The 17,780-nt window shown below is 36.8% G+C and overlaps 1 protein-coding gene across 47 annotated transcripts in view; it reads left to right on the plus strand.

Annotated features, from left to right (window-relative positions):
* The window catches only part of RPS6KC1 (ribosomal protein S6 kinase C1), a 215,008-nt gene that overhangs the window by 43,718 nt on the left and 153,510 nt on the right, over positions 1–17,780 (plus strand). For 40 of the 47 annotated variants that reach the window (XR_012432978.1, XR_012433030.1, XR_012433032.1 and 37 more), the window contains one exon: positions 9,137–9,252. The exons of the other annotated variants lie outside the window; for them this stretch is intronic. Coding sequence is in view for 12 of the 40 variants with exons in the window: in XM_005540816.5 (XP_005540873.1) it covers positions 9,137–9,252 (116 nt within the window). In the remaining 28 variants the exon portion in view is untranslated. The remainder of the gene's footprint in view (positions 1–9,136; positions 9,253–17,780) is intronic. 47 annotated transcript variants of the gene reach the window in all.

Raw genomic sequence — 17,780 nt, forward strand, 5'->3', positions numbered from 1 at the left:
GTCAAGTATAAGTTTTAGTTCCATGAACTAGCTTTTGATGACTAACATGTGCATTTTAAAAAAGTTGTAAACTCTGCTATTTAGGAGTTGTTCTAAATAATAAAAACAACATAGGGAAGATTCCAAAACAGGTTATAAATCAAACAGAGAGGCTTTATTTCTAGTGACTAATGAGCTTAGTTAGAATGTTTGGATTTAATTCCCTCCTCTCCACTGCTTTTAATGAACCATTGTTGGGTGATTGGGGGTGGGGGAGTGGTTTATATATATTATACACACACACACAAATATATAGGTATACCTCAGAGATATTGTAGATTTGGATTCAGACCATCACAGTAAAGTGAGTCATACAGAATATTTTGGTTTCCCAGTACATATAAAAGTTGTGGTTTATACTGTACTGTAGTCTGTTAAGTGTGCAGTAGCACTATGTCTTAAAAAATATACATACCTTAATTAAGAGATACTATATTGCTAAAAATGCTAATTTTCATCTGAGTCTTCAGTATGTGGCAATCTTTTGCTGGTGGTGGGTCTTGTCTCCATGTTGATGGCTGCTGACTGATCAGGGTGGTGGTTGCTGAAAGTTGTGGTGGTTGTGGCAATTTCTTAAAATAAAACAACAATGAGATTTGCTGCATCCATTGACTCTTCCTTTCACAAAAGATTTCTCTGTAACATGTGATGGTGTTTGATAGCATTTTACCTGCAGTAGAACTTCTTTCAAAATTGGAGTTAGTCCTCTCAAATCCTGTGGCTGCTTTATCAACTAAGTGTATGTGACATTCAAAATCCTTTGTTGTCATTTCAACAGTGTTCACAGCATCTTTACCAGGAATAGACTCCTTCTCAAGAAACCACTTTCTTTGTTCATCCGTAAGAAGCAACTCCTTGTTCGTTTAACTTTTATCATGAGATTGCAGCAATTCAGTCACATCTTCAAGCTTCTCTTCCAGTTTTCGTTCTCTTGCTATTTCTACCACATCTGCAGTTACTTCCTCCACTGAAGTCCTGAACCCCTCAAAGTCATCCATGAGGGTTAGAATCAACCTCAAAAATCTTATTAATGTTGGCTGGGTGTGGTGGCTCATGCCTGTAATCCCAACACTTTGAGAGGGCAGGGTGGGTGGATCACTTGAGGTCAGGGGTTCGAGACCAGCCTGGCAAACATGGTGAAAAATTAGCCAGATGTGGTGGCACTTGCCTGTAATTCCAGCTACTCGGGAGGCTGAGGCAGGAGAATTGCTTGAACCCGGGAGGCGGAGGTTGCAGTGATTTGAGACTGCACTACTGCACTCCAGCCTGGGTGACAGCACGAGACACTGTATCAAAGAAAAAAAAAAAAGTTGATAGTTTTACCTTCCCCCATGAATCACAAATGTTGTCAATGGCATTCAGGATGGTGAATCCTTTCCAGAAGGTTTTCAACTTATTTTGCTTAGCTCTGTGAGATGAATCACTTGTATGTCATCTCTAGCCTATGAAATGTATTTCTTAAATAATAAATAATAAATCAATGTTGGGTAATTGCGGGTGAGGGAGAGGCTTATATATATTATATACACACAGAAATATATAGGTAAATAAGGAGGATTGAAAGTACAAAATTACTCCTCGATCCCTTGTACTGCAGAATTGATGTTGTGTTACCTGGCATGAAAACATCATTAATCTCCTTGTACATCTCCACCAAAGCTACGAGTGAACCAGATTCATTGTCAGTGAGCAATAATATTTTGAAGGGGCAGGGCGCAGTGGCTCACACCTGTAATTCCAGCACTTTGGGAGGCCAAGGTGGGTCTATCACGAGGTCAGGAGTTCAAGACCAGCCTGGCCCTGTGAAACCCCATCACTACTAGAAATACAAGTTAGCCAGACATGGTGGTGTGCACCTGTAATCCCAGCTACTCAGGAGACTGAGGCAGGAGAATCACTTGAACCCGGGAGGCAGAGGCTGCAGTGAGCTGAGATCACACCACTGCACTCCAGCCTGGGACAGAGTGAGACTGTCTCAAAAAAATTTGTTTTGAAGGGAATCTTTTTTTCTGTGCAGTGGGTCTCAACAGTGGTCTTAAAATATTCAATAGATCATGCTATTAACAGATGTACTGTCATTGAGGCTTTGTCTGTTGATGGAACACAGGCAGAGTAGATTTAGCCTAATTCTTAAAGGCCCTGGGATTTTCAGAATGGTCAGTAAACATCGGCTTCAACTTAAAGTCATCAGCCGCATTAGCTTCTAACAGAAGACTCAGCCTGTGCTTTGAAGTGTTGAAACCAAGCATGACTTCTCCTCTCTGGGTATGAAAGTGTTGGATAGCATTTTCTTGCAAAAGAAGGCTGTTTTGTCTCCATTAAATATCTGTTCTTTAGTGTAGCCATCTTTGTCAATGATCTTCGCTAGATCTTCTGTATAACTTGAAGCAGCCTCTACAGAGCAGCCCTTGCCGCTTCACCTTGCACTCTTATGTTACGGTGATGGCTTCATTTCTTAAACCTCATGTACCAACCTCAGCTAGCTTCCAACTTTTCTTTTGCAGCTTCTTCACCTCTCTCAGTCTTCATAGAATTAGAGAGTTAAGGCCTTGCTCTGGAGTATGCTTTGGTTTAAGGGAATGTTAGAGCTGGTTTACTTTCTCCATATCAGCAATAAGGTTGCTTCACTTTCTTATCATTCATGTGTTCATGGGAATAACGCTTTTAATTTCTTTCAAGAACTTGTTTTTTGTATTCACAACTTGGCTAACTGGTGCAAGAGGCCTGACTTTCAACATTTCTTGGTTTGTGTTATGCCTTGCTTACTGAGTCTTGCTCTGTTTCCGACGCTGGAGTGTAGTGATATGATCATGGCTCACTGCAGCCTTGACCTTTGGGACTCAAGCGTCTTGCCACCTCAGCCTCCTGAATATCTGAGACTACAGGGGACTACAGTCATGTGCCACCATGCCTGGCTAATTTTTTTTTTTTTTTTTGTAGAGACGGAGTTTCACCCTGTTACTTAGGCTGGTCTCAAACTCCTGGGCTCAACTGATCAGCCCACCTCAGCCTCTCAGATTATTGGGATTATAGGTGTGAGCCGCTGCACCCTGCCTTATTTCTAGCTTTTGATTTAAAGTGAGACACCTGTAACTCTTCCTTTCACTTGAACACTTAGAGGCCATTGTAGAGGTTAGTTGGCGTCCTTTCAATATTATTGTGTCTCAGGGAATACAGCGGCCTGAGGAAAGGGAGATTGGGTACAGCTGGTTGGTGGAGCAGTCAGAACACATACAACATCTATCACCTAAGTTTGCGTTTTATATTCTTGTGGTTTGTGGTGCCTCAAAACAATGTTATTGTATTGCAAATGCCAGTACCAAAGATTACTGATCATAGATCACTACAACAGATATAACAATAATGAAAAAGTTTGATTGTGACATTTACCAAAATGTGACACAGAGACATAAAGTGAGCACATGCTGTTAGAAAAATGTTGCCACAAATCTTCAGTTTGTGAAAAATGCAGTATCTGTGAAGAGCAGTAAATTGAAATTCAATAAGATGAGGTATATAATGTTGCACAGTAAACCTTGGGAACAATTTGTTCTGCATTTTCTGTGTTTACCTATAATTTTTCTACTCTGTTCACAGGAAAATAAACATTGGTACTATGAATGGAAATTCAAAGCTGCAGTAGGAGAAGCACCTGATTATGATTTCTCATGTTGTCACAGCCTTTCAAGTGAAATTTTGATTATGTTGAAGGATACACAAGTACAGAGTAGTTGCAAGGTTATTGTCTGTCATTAGGATGACTATTGAATCTTGCTACTTTTTTGAAAATTTTCAAATTAGGTTGTCTTTGTTAAATATATTAGTTGTAGAAATTATTTCATTAAAATTCATCTGTGTTTTTTCATTTATGCTACCAGTACTATTTTTTCTCTTTGTGGTGGACTTTATTTATACAACATTTTATTGTGAAAATTTTCAAGCATATAGGCAAGTTGAAAGATGTGTACAGTGACATTTTGCTATATTTTCTTTATCACATATCTCTCCATAATCTGTCTTGTTTTTATGCATTTCAGCATGAAGTGCAGATACCAGTGTCCTTCACTTATAAATACTTGAACATATTATCATTAATAAGAGTTCAATATTTGTTTACATTTTGTTAGGTAAGTTTACATACAGTTAAATGCACAAATCTTAAGTGTCCCATCGTATGTGTGACAAACATATATCTATATAACCCAAACCCCTATCAAGATATAGAGCATTACCAACACCTAAAAGTTTGCTTCTTGCCCCTTCCCTGTCAATCCTTGCCCTCAAGCTCCCTAGAAGGAACTTTTTCTACTATATATTACTTTTGTACGTCCTGGATTTTAAATGGAATCATGCCGTACAAACTTTTTGTATCTGGCTTCCCTCCTGCAACATGTTTTTGGGATTCATCCATACTATTGTGTTCATCAGAGGTTCATTCCTTGTTATTGCTGTTTGGTTTAAATGTACCACAGTCTGTTTATCCGCTGTCTGTCAATGGGCACCTGGAATATTACCAGTTTGGGGCGATTTTTAAGTAAGTCTATGATAAGCATCTTTATGTGGATATATGTTTCTCTTGGGTAAATAGCTAGGAATATAATTTCTGGATCATAAGATAGGTGTATGTTTTATTTTATAAGAAACTAAGAGACTTTCCAAAAGTGCTTGTGTCATTTGATATTCCCATCAACAATGTATGAAATTTCTGGCTGCTTCACACTCTTACCAACATTGGGCATTATTAGCCTTTTTAATTTTAGCCATTCTGGGGCATGTGCAATGGCATCTTATTGTGGTTTTAACTTTCAGTTCCTTGATTACTAATAGGCTAAAGATTTTTTCACATGCTTATTAGCCACTAATACATCCTTTTTTTTTTTTTCCCCTGAAGTATCTGTTTACATCTTTTGCCTATTTTGTGGGGCTGGAGTTCTTTGTATATCTTAGATACCAGTAGTTTGATGTTTTGCAAATGTTTTCTCCCAGTCAGTTGTTTGTCTAATTCATGTGTTAATGGTCTCTTAAAAATTTTATTATTATCAGGAAACGGGAAAACATTGTTTCTTTTTAGATTCAGCAGGTGCATGTGCAGGTTTGTTACCTGGGTATGTTGTGTGGTGTTGAGATCTGGGCTTCAAATGAACTTACCACCCAAATAATGAATATAGTACCCAATAGATAGTTTTTAAACAGTTATCTCCCTCTTTCCATCCCCACTTTTGGAGTTCTCAGTGTCTGTTGTGCCCATCTTTGTGTCCATGTGTACCCAGTGTTTAACTCTCACTTATAAGTGAGAACATGTGGTATTTAGTTTTCTATTCCTGTGTTAATTCACTTAGGACAATGGCCTCCACCTGCATCCATGTTGCTGCACAGGACATTATTTCATTCTTTTTTATGACTGTGTAGTATTCCACGGTGTATATGTACCACATTTTCTTTATCCAGTCTGCTGTTGATGGGCACCTAGGTTGATCCCATGTCTTTACTATCATGAATAGTGCTATGATAAACATGAGCGTGCAGGTGACTTTTTGGTAGAACGATTTATTTTTCCTTTGAGTATATCCCTAGTGATGGGATGGCTGGGTAAAATGGTAATTTTATTTTTAGTTATTTGAAAAATCTCAAACATGCCTTCCACAGGGGCTGAACTAATTTACGCTCCCATGAACAGTTTGTGAGCATTCCTTATTCTGTGCAACCTCGCCAGTATCTGTTATTTTTTGACTTTTTAATAACAGCCATTCTGACTGGCGTGAGATGGTGTTTCATTATGGTTTTGATTTGCATTTTTCTGATGATCAGTGATGTTGAGCATATTTTCATGTTTGTTGGTTGCTTGTGTGTCTTCTTTTGAGAAGTGCCTGTCTGTTCATGTCCTTTGCCCACTTAATACCATTCTTCTGTTGTTATTCTGAAGTATTTTAGGAACAAAGAAATGAGCATGTTCCTTTATCCTATTTGTTCTGATGATAGGATTCAATGTAATTGAAGCTTATTTAATGCATAACGCTTTATTTTTGGTTGTGCACTATTCTGAAAAAAATGTCTCAATTCATATCTGCTTGTCAAAGTTTAGTGGAATAGAAACAATAAATCAATAGAAGTACAAGAAGATATGCTTTTGGCATTTATTCCATTGCTTAAGTGTTTTACTTTAGCTGAATGGGGAAGATTAAAGCCTCTAATTTTTTTTGTATTTGTTTCAGATAGAAATAAGATCTTTTTAGGGTACTATTAAATATTAAGAACACTTCCGTTAAGATTTCTCAACAAGTAGTTAATGCATTTAAAGATATTCTCAGGTAGTCTAGTGGGTCGAAGCATAAAATAATGTGTGCATTTTCTGGGTTACTGTTCTAAGCTTTTAGATATTTACGCAATTATTAATATTAATTTATAGGCACTTGAATTTACTTTTTTAAGGGATAAATATGTTGTACTATAATCATAAACACTGATTCATACTTTCTTATTTAGGCAAAATAAGGAATAATGAGCATTTAATCTAGCTGACCAGTAGATTTTTTCCTAAGATTAACTCATTTAGATTGTTTTCAAGCCAGAGAATTGGTTTTACCTATTGGGGCTCTTGCAAATTTGTTTCTAGATAATATTAGTGATAGGTAAGTGAGTAGTGTCATTTTAGATTTGGTATTGTTATTGGGAGGGTTGAATTTAATTAATTGTCGCACTTGAACTGAGAACTAACAAAAACAAATGTAGCATAATGGATTTTGTTGAGTTTGGTTATTTGTGAGAAACTTAAGATAGAAGTCAATTTCTTCCTCATGGCAAAAGGTTTGGAGGTAGCTTCAAGCGTGGCAGCTGCACAATGACCCGGAATCCAAGCTCCTGTCTTGTTGCCCTGTCATTTTTTAATGAGATGTAGTCTTGCTATGTTGCCCAGGCTGACTTGAACTCCTAGGCTCAAGTGATCCTTCTGGCCTCAGCCTCCTGAGAAGCTGGGATTATAGGTTTGCACCATGCACCCTGTTTGTGTCATTTTTAACCTTCCACTTCTTGGTTCTTCTTGGAAGGGGGAAGGGATGAAGAAGAAAAGGAGAGAGAGGTTGTATGTCATTTGTCTTTTAAAAAGATTTCTGGGAAGCTACAGTATAACTTGTTTATATGCTGTTTGCCAGAACTTAGTTTATGTGTATGTCTAACTGCAAAGCAAGCTGGCAATTACAGTTCCCCCCACTCCGCCCCCACCCCTGGGCTGTCATGTACCCATTTGAATAAAAATTGAGGAAGAAAGCAAGAACAAATATTTGGATAGCAGTGGACAGCCTATTCTATAGTAAGTAAAGCAGTATACAGAATGTTAGGAATCCTCTAATTGGCTGCCACTTGCCTGCTGACCTTTATTTGGTCCTAGGCTCTTTCAGGACACTGGTAAAAGTTATAGACCCTATACTTAGAAAAATGCACCTGTGTATATATATATGCATGGAATTCTGTGAGATTATTGTCTCTGGAGCCCATCCATGAACCATTGCCTAAGAGGTTGTGTATGGATCCACTGTAAAGATTTCCTGTTATAGGCTGGGTATGGTGGCTCATGCCTGCAGTGCAATCCCAGCACTTTGGGAGGCCTAGATGGGAGAATCACTTGCATCCAGGAATTTGACATTAGCCTGGGCAGTGTAGTGAGACCCTCTCTCTGCAAAATAATTAGCTGGCTGTGGTGGCATGTGCCTGTAGTCCCAGCTCCTTGGGAGGCTGAAGTGGGAGAATTGCTTGAGCCTGGGAGGTTGAGGCTGCAGTGAGGTTGAGATCACTCTGGGTGACACAGTGAGACTGTGTCTCAAAAAAAAAAAAAAAAAAAAAAGAAGATTGTCTGTGATAACATTTCACTCTAAGTCAATTATTTATTTATTTTTACATGGCTTTTAAAAGTTTTTATTATTCACTCACACAGTCAATAAAAGTTTGCTAGCATGCTCTGTATTTTAGTCACTATGATAGAACTTGAAGATTCAAAGAACTGTAATATGCTGTTAAATGCTTACTGTGTGCCTGGCAGGGAACTGGGAACCTTAAGTACATTATTCATTTCCTACATTTTACAAAAGGAAATAATCTGCCTGAGATTTTACAGCTAGTGAATGATAAAGGTAATGTTTGAACTCAGATCCTTTTAGTTATCATGAAATAGACACTTAACCATAAGCATGAGACACACTGGGCAGAGGATATTTTAGTGGTTCAGTTTCACTTGCCAGTCATATAGGCACTTGCCTTGCCTATATAACTAGGAATCTCTTTATGCCTCAGTTTTCTGTTAATACTCTGCAAAGGCACTTAAAATGTTTAAGTATGTGATGATGCTACGTTTCCGATTTTGTATTTTTTTATTGCAATCAGTATGATACATGGCATATGATAAATGTCAACTGGTAATCTAATCTAAGAGGACTACAAAATGATCATATTTGAAAATGTCTTATCAACATTCAAATTGTATATATCATTTAAAAATTCTATGGAAACCACCTTTTGATCACCTTGTAAAGCAGAACTGGCTGGTGCTGTATGTGTGTTCTTTTTTTTTCACAAGCATGCTGTTATGTATGCTGACAGCATCACACATGGAATTTAGCATAAAAGCTTTTTGCTTCAAGCTGAGGTTTTTGACCCCACTGATAATACAGATGTTCTCATAATTTCCTCTCTTCAGCCCCTTTATAAATCAAAAAGAGTAGAAAAGGGAAAATTATATGAGTAATTACAGTATTAGATTACTATAGAAAACCATTTCACTTCTTTAAAATTCTCTTTTCAACTTTAGTTTCAAATCACCAGCTTCTTAAATGGTAACTTTCTTAAATTGACAGGCTCTAAATTATGAACATACCGTTTATTTATCAGTTGACACCTTTGCCTCTTGTTTTATCAGAAACATTTTCTTTTCTAGCGAGAGTACTGCTGATTCTAATTGTAGAGATTAGATTTGACTTCAGAAGTTTGCATAATAAGCAAAGCAACTAAGTGATAGGCCTGCTGCTACTTTCTGATCTCTGGACAAAAACTATCATAAACCAGTTTTTGATCATTCTTCCCTTAAGAGTTGATTCTTATTTAATTGTAGGGCGATTTGATGAAACTGTTATCGAAGAGAGAAGACAATGTGCTGAAGACCTGCTACAGTTCTCTGCCAATATTCCTGCTCTTTACAATAGTAAACAGCTTGAAGATTTTTTCAAGGTTTGGTAGTCTTTCTGGAATATTTTCTATTTTATTAAATACTTTTGTTTTGTAATTCATAGTAAAGTAAAATAAAAAATACCATTTACTTTTGAATTTCGTTATTCACTATAAAAGTAGAAATTAATAGCTCTATAATAATGCTTATGGCATATCTCCTATTTCTTGTTTAGAAATTTATGCTTTTTTTTTTTTTTTAAAGGAACTGATTCTGCTCTATTGCTTAGCCTGTTGTTCAGTGGCCATTGACAGGTGTGATCATGGCGTACTACGGCCTTGAGTCCCTAGGCTCAAGCCTCCTGTTGCCTCAGACTCCTGAGTATTTTTGATTCATGGATCTTAAAAAATTGATGCAAAGAGCTTAGAGATTATTTAACTCACTCTGTCATAATTGAAATACGTTAAAAAAATGAAGTATCATGAAACTCCAGTACTTTACTTTTTGAAGTGTCTTTCAGTGGCAGATTACTCTTGGAATATAAGCCACTGTAAGTCTATATTAAATTTGTTATAATTGTATTGTCTTGGATAAAGATATAACAAAAATATAAAACTGCATAGTTTTAGAGAGCAGACCAGTGCAAATTATATTGCTGGAGATCATTAGATATTAGTGTTTTAAGTTCCTAGACATGTGATGCTTTCTTTTAAGTTTTCTTTTTTTTCCCACCATTTTTAATAATAATTTTCTAATTTATTTTGAACTGAATCGATATATGTTGTCAGTTGATATCATTGTATTTAATTACCACATTTTTCCTATTGCATTGAGTTAGCCTTCTAAAAAAAAGAAATCTAAGTGATTGTGCTGTAATTGTTTTTACTTCTTTAACTAAAATCTCACTTGTGTAAGTTAAATTTCTTAGACTCTATAACCAGTTATATGTATGAAAGGTGGAATATTTAATTTTTCTGATTTTAGTGGATCTACACATATTATTTATTTTATTTGTTTGTTTGTTTATATATTTATTTTTGCCAGTGCTTCGTCACCCAGGAATTTATTTTTTATGATCTGTTTCATCTACTGAAGAAAGTTCTTTTGAAAGACATTGCAAATTTACAGTAATAGAAATAATGATAGTAATAGAAGAGTAAAAATAACATTTCTGATGATTGACCGTGTTGCTTAATTTTTCACCATTCTGCAAATTAGGCTGAGATAATAAATGTGGTTTCTGCCTATGGCCCTATGCAGATCTTTAGGATAAAGGCCAAGTCAAGTTGATAGAGTATTTAGCTCTTTGCTGTTCTTTGTTACAATTGTTTCTATGTGTCAGGGAGTATGTTTTTTATGGAAAAAGACTTTATTATTAAACAAGAATATTGCTTTATAGAAATTGTGAAAAGCTGTCGTGCAAATTACCACATGCCATGTGGCTAAAAAAAATTAGGCATTATGGAAGTCCTTTTGAAGACTTTAAACAATTTAAGTAAAAGTTACGTGTTCATTGTTATTTATTCTGGATCTGGGAATTGGTGATTGTAATCATTGCTGGAAGTCGCTGGGAAATGAGACTGTCAGTTTCAGGGTTTGTGAAAGGTTGGACAGTTTAAGAGAAGTCAAACTAATCTTGGAAAGTATCTTAGAACTTTCTTTAACAGTGTGCTAGGCAGGAACAGGATACTGATTTGGGAATATCACAACAGTGGTATTCAGTCATTTTAAATAGAGGTAATAAAGCAAGCAAGAAAAAAAAACAAAAACAAACAAACAACCAAACAAAAAAAAACAACTTGTTCCATTAGCTTGAACAAAAAAAAAGGTATTTATTTCTCATATGACAAAATGTATGAGTGAGGAAGGTAGTCCAGGGCTGGTATAGAGCTCAGTAATGTCATCAATGACATAGGTGTCTGGGTTTGGGTGTGAAAGGCAAAAGGCCAAAAGAAACATGCCAGTTTTTAAAAGCTTTCCCAGAAACATGATCTAGAGATAGTCCTTCTTAACATCTCATTGGCCAGAACTGGGTCACATGCCCATCCTTAATTTGAAGGAGTCTGGGAAGGTGACTCTTAGCTTTCTAGTTCTGATCATGGATGAAGGTTGTGGGGAAGGTTTGGGGTAGCTAATTCACAGGGTGTGCTGTAGTATCATAGTTTATTTTTCTCTTTAGAGACGTTGATGATGCCACATGCAAATGACCATATAGCCACTTGCTTACAAAACTTTACTTACTTTAAAAAACCACATATGTAAGAGTAGAATGAATAGTATAATGAACTTCTATGACTCATTGCCTGGTTTCAGAAATTATCAGTATATTGCTAAACTTGTTTTATCTATACCTTTCCATCCCATACTCTTCACTGGTTGGTTATTTATTAGTATTAGTACAGTTACTAATTTTAAGTGTATAATTCACTGATTTTCAGTAAATTTATGGAGTTTTGCACCTGTCACCAACATCCAATTTTATTTTATTTTATTCCTTTTTTTCCCCCCGGGACGGAATCTCGCTGTGTTGCCCAGGGTAGAGTGCAGTGGCAAGATCTCAGCTCACCACAACTTCTGCCTCCCGGATTTAAGCAATTCTTCTGCCTCCACCTCCCGAGTAGTTGGGATTACAGGAGTGCACCACCATACCTGGCAAATTTTTGTAGTTTTAGTAGAGACAGAGTTTCACAATGTTGGCCAGGCTGGTTTTGAACTCCTGACCTCAAGTGGTCCGCCTGCCTCGGCCTCCCAAAGTGCTGGGTTTACAGGTGTGAGCCACTGTGCCTGGCCAGCATCCAATTTTAGGTCATTTCCATTACCTCACTTCTGTGTCTGCTTGCTATGGTGATCCCCTTTTCCATCCCAGCCTGGGGCAACCACCTTGTTCTGTCTGTAGATTTGCCTTTCCTCATCATTTCAAATACATGGAATTACACAATATATGAGCGTTTTGTTCACAACATATGGATATAGGTTTCTTTCACTTAGCATAATGTTTTTGAGCTTCATTCATGTTATGTATCAGTATTTTGTTATTTTATGTTGTGAAATGTATTTCATTGTATAGATAATACCACATTTTCTTTATTCATTGATAAATTCATGGACATGTTTGGATGTTTCTACGTTTTGGCTGTTATGACTAATGCTACTGTGAATATTTGCATACAAATCTTTGTGTGGATATATGTTTTCATTTTTCTTGGGTGATTCCTGAGGAGAGGAATTGCTGGGTCTTATGGTAAGTTTACGTTTTTAAGAAATTGCCAAACTGTTTTCCAAATGGAAAATAGCCAGTAATGTCTGAACTTATCAGTTGTTCCACAGCCTCACCAACACTTGGTATTGTCTGATTTTTTTAACTGTAGCCATTCTAGCAGGTGTGCAGTGGTATTTCACCATAGTATTAATTTCAGTTTCCTAATGGCTAATGATGTTGAGCATGTTTTCCTATGCTTTTTGTATATATCTTTGGTGAAATGTCCATTAAAATCTACCCATTTTCTTGATTAGGTTGTCACTGAGTTGTAAGAGTTCTGAATATATTCTGTATAAACAGTCTTATCAGATAAGTGATTTGTAAATACTTTCTCCCCAATCTGTGTAGCCTTTTAGTTTTCTTAATGGTGTCATTTGAAGCACAAAAGCTTTTAGCTTTGATGACGTATAATTTATATATTTTTTTCTTTTTTGGGTTATGCCTGTCATACCCAGGACTTTTCGAGTATCCCAGGGTCATGAAGATTTTCTTCTGTGTTTATTCTTAGAAGTTTTAATGTTACAATTAGGTCTATGATTCATTTTTAGTTCATTTTATATATGGTGTGAAGGAACAGTCTAAATTCATCTTCTGGTATGTGTATATCTAATATTCTGAGCATCATTTGTTGAAAATACTATCCTCATTGAATTGCCTTGGGACTCTTGCTGAAAATAAATTGACTGTAAATATGATGACTTATTTCTGGACTATTGATAAGTTCTATTAATCTGTGTGCCTGTTCTTATCCTAATACGATACTGTCTTGATTACTGTAGCTTTTTAAGTATTGAAGTCAGCTAGTGTAAGTTTGCCTACTTTACTTTTTCAAAATTGTTATGACAATTTTGAGTTATTTGAACTTCCATAAAAATTATTAGTGTCAGCTTATCCATGTGAACAAAAAATTCTCATAGAATTTAAAAATTATTTTATTACTTTTTTTTTTTTTTTAAAGAATTGGGGTCTCATGTTTGTCACCTAGGCTGGGATGCAGTGGCACAATAATAGCTCACTTTAACCTCAAACTCTTGGGCCCAAGGGATCCTCCCACCTCAGCCTCCCAAGTAGCTGGGACATGCACCACCACACCCAGCTGATTTTTGAAGTTTTTGTAGAGACAGGTTCTCATTGTGTTGCCCAGGCTGGTCTTGAACTCCTGGCCTTAAGCAATTCTCTTGCCTCAGCCTCCCAAAGTGCTGGGATTACAGGTGTGAGTCACCACACCTGGCTGAAGGTATTGGAAACACCTGCTAAAATCCTCCAGTTTGATGCTTTCCCAGCTGAGCTATTTTGGCTTGCTCCTCAGAATTCTGATTGGAATTGTATTGAATCTGTAGTTGTTTGGGGAAAGTTGTCATTTTAACAATATTATCTTGCAATCCATGAAAATGAAATGACTCTACATTTATTTAGATATTCTGTAATTTCTTTTTCTTTTTTCTTTTTTCTTTTTTTTTTGAGATGGAGTCTCGCTCTGTCGCCCAGGCTGGAGTGCAGTGGTGCCATCTCAGCTCACTGCAAACTCCACCTCCCAGGTTCACACCATTCTCCTGCCTCACCCTCCTGAGTAGATGGGACTGCAGGCGCCCGCCACCATGCCTGGCTAATTTTTTTGTATTTTTAGTAGAGACGAGGTTTGACCATGTTAGCCAGGATAGTCTCAATCTCCTGACCTCATGATCCACCTGCCTCGGCCTCCCAAAGTGCTAGGATTACAGGCGTGAGCTGCTGCACCTGGCCCGATATTCTGTAATTTCTTTAAGCCATGTTTTGTAATTTTCAGGGTGTAAGTCTGGAGCTTCTTGCCTTAAACTTATTTGTAAACATTTTAATCTTATGATGGTATTTTGAATGAAACTGTGTTTTTTTTTCCCATGTAGGTGGTATGTTTTAATGGTTCATTGATGTTGTATCATGCGTCAGTACTTTATTCTTTTTTGTGATTGTGTAATATTCCTTTGTGTGGCTATGGATATACCACATTTTGTTTATCTACAATGTGTGTGGGTGCATATTTGGATTGTTCCCCTTTTGGCTATTATGAATGGTGCTGTTATGAATATTGACATGTAAGTTCTTGTGCAGATATGTATTTTTGTTTCTCTTAGATATACTAGGAGTGGAATTTAGGTGGGAAGTTTTTTTTTTTTATTAGAGATTTAGAGGGTGTGTATGTGTGTACATATATTTATGGTTTTTTTTTGAGATGGAGTCTCACTCTGCCGCCTAGGCTGGAGGTGCAGTGGTGCAATCTCGGCTCACTGCAAGCTCCGCCTCCCGGGTTCACGCCATTCTCCTGCCTCAGCCTTCCGAGTAGCTGGGACTACAGGTGCCGGCTACCACGCCTGGCTAATTTTTTTTTTTTTTTTTTTTAAGTAGAGACGGGGTTTTTTTAAGTAGAGACCATCCTTGTTAGCCAGGATGGTCTTGATCTCCTGACCTCGTGATCTGCCTGCCTCGGCCTCCCAAAGTGCTGGGATTACAGGAGTGAGCCACCGCGCCTGGCCACATATATTTATGTTTTGAAGGTTCACCCAGGAATTTTAATTTATTTATATTTGCTATTTCATGAGTCATATTTAATTCTTTAATCATGTTTTCCTTTGATAATTTGAACATATTTTTAATAGCTGCTTTGAAGTTTTTGCCAAGTCCAACATCTTTGTCCCCTCACAGATAGTTTTGATTGACTGGTTACCTCCCATGTTTGGGTCACATACTTTCCTGTGTCTTTGTATGTCCTGTAATTTTTTGTTGTTGTTGTTGGAAAATCTGTATTTTGGATAATATACTATAGAACCCTAGATTCTGATGTTCTTTTCTCCCTGAGGATTCTTGCCATTTTACGTTAGTGTGTTTAGTAACTAGCACTTTTTGTTAATGTGTTTAGTCTGTAGTAAATCTGTGGAGTCCATTTCCTGTGAAGTGTGTGACTGCTGATATCTCTGCCCAATATTTAATTTTAATTTTATTTTTAAGCCAGGCTATGTAGGGGTTAGACCTGTGTCAGCATAGCTTTGTGGTCAGCCAGTGCTCGGTCATTGCTTGTGCTTAAATGCCTGTGCATTATATGCTTTCCTTTTAATGCTGATGATTTTTAAATGTGTTTTCAAAGTCTCAGCTGTTTTAAAATTTGCCCTGGCTTTTACTTCCTCTGAAGTCTCGAATTTCCTCTGTGCCTGGGCACTGTCTCATGGTTTGCCAGGTATTCGTGGATAGCTTGACCCCTCTCTGGTCCCTACATAGATGGGTAGTGAGCTTTATGAAGACCCCCTGTGGCTATGTTATTTTTCTGGATCTCCCTACTGTCTGGTCTTTTCCTGACTGCAGCGTCAGGCGTGCTGAGCCATCACTTTTCCTTGCTGTATGTTTGGCCCTGAGATTGCTACTATTATTGACAATAATATTTGGGGTGGATTTTTATTTTTTTCTGTGCTTCAATCCAAATCATGTTAGCCTCCTCAAAAGTGAACCTGCTGGTTTTCAAGACTTGCCTTGCCTTTATGTAATTACTGTCACCACCCAGCTGGCATGGGGGTTGGGAAGAACCGAGGCAAGAACATCACAGACTTGCATAGTTCTTACCTGTGGTTCCGTGGTTTCTCAGTAGCCACTGTTTCATTTGCTTTATGCTTTTAGTCAATTTCCAGAGCCCTCAATGGTGGTTTTGACAGATTTCTCCAGATTTATAATTGCCTTTTGGGGAAAGCATTTGCTGGATCTCCTAACTTCACTATACCAGAAGTCCTTCCCTGTTAGACTCTTCATTAACAAAAAAACTTTGAGATACTATGTATCCCAGAATTTCTGTGAAATTTTTTTACTGCATACTCAGAAACACCCAAAAGGTTATTTTTGAATTAGAAATTTAAAATTAGGATTGTGGCATTATTTTACTGCTACATCCCTCTAGTTCCTGTATAACGGTTTTTGTTGTGTTTCATTAAATATTTGTTCTTTACTATTTATTTTTTATAACAGTGTTTGTTAAACTAGGTAAATAAAATATTTAGGATTATGAGCTAAAACGTTTTGCATTTTAAATTTTACCTTACAAGATCTTATGTTAACTAGTAAACATTTATTGAGTGCCTACATTGTTCTAAATACTTTGTATTTTTTATTTTGCATGAAATATGTAAAATAAAATAACGTCTTAGTTAGAAGACATTTTATAGGTAGGTAACTTAAATCGCACACCTAGTGGTAGAAGAGGTAGTTGATGGTTGAAAGATACTTTCTTTTAGAATTACCTTTGTCTTTTACCATTCTCTAGAATACTTGAAAATCTTAATTTGGTTTGGATGTTGTTTAAAAGATGGTTTAGTCTACAATAGATACTCTTTTTGCATTTTAAATTTTATCTTACAAGAAGATCTTATGTCAACTAATAATAAACACTTATTGAGTGCCTACATTGCTCTAAATACTTTGTGTATATTTTTTATTTTGCATGAAATATGTAAAATAAAATAATGTCTTAGAAGACATTTTATAGGTAGGTAACTTAAATCGCACACCTAGTGGTAGAAGAGGTAGTTAATAGTTGAAATATACTTTCTTTTAAAATTTATTTTGTCTTTTAACATTCTCTGGAATACTCGAAAATCTTGATTTGGTTTGGATGTTGTTTAAAAGATGACTTAGTTGACAATAGATACTCTTTTTGGAGAAAAGTTCAAATATAAGCTGTAATCTGAATATTGTAATAAAGGGTAGAATAAAGTAATACACATTGTTGTTCCTAAAGAGAATAATCATTTTTAAAATTTTAGTTCACATAACACTCAGGGAAGTAAAATTTGGTAATTTGACAGGGACCATTTCCAATTTCTATTCCTTAAAATTAAGTTGACAGAGAAGGGACTTCTGATTAGGTAAAGATAGTCGTTAATGGCCGGGCGCCATGGCTCACACCTGTAATCTCAGCACTTTGGGAGTCTGAGGCAGACGGATCACGAGGTCAGGAGATCGAGACCATCCTGGCTAACACGGTGAAACCCCATCTCTACTAAAAATACAAAAAAGTTAGCTGGGCGTGGTGGCGGGCGCCTGTAGTCCCAGCTGCTCGGGAGGCTGAGGCAGGAGGATGGCGTGAACCCGGGAGGCAGGGAGCTGAGATCACGCCACTGCACTCCAGCCAGGGAGACAGCAAGACTTCGTCTCAAAAAAAAAAAAAAAAAAAAAAGAAAAAAGATAGTCATTTAATTTTTTTGTGCTGAAGTAGAGAGAAAATGGGGGCTTGTAATTCTTTTGAGCTTTATTATTCTGTTAGTAGCGTTTGGAGGGATAGAACTGTTGGTAGAAGGTAGAAGGGAAGATATTAAG

This window comes from Macaca fascicularis, chromosome 1 (genome assembly GCF_037993035.2).
Source record: "Macaca fascicularis isolate 582-1 chromosome 1, T2T-MFA8v1.1".
In the NCBI taxonomy this organism is placed as follows: Eukaryota; Metazoa; Chordata; class Mammalia; order Primates; family Cercopithecidae; genus Macaca; species Macaca fascicularis.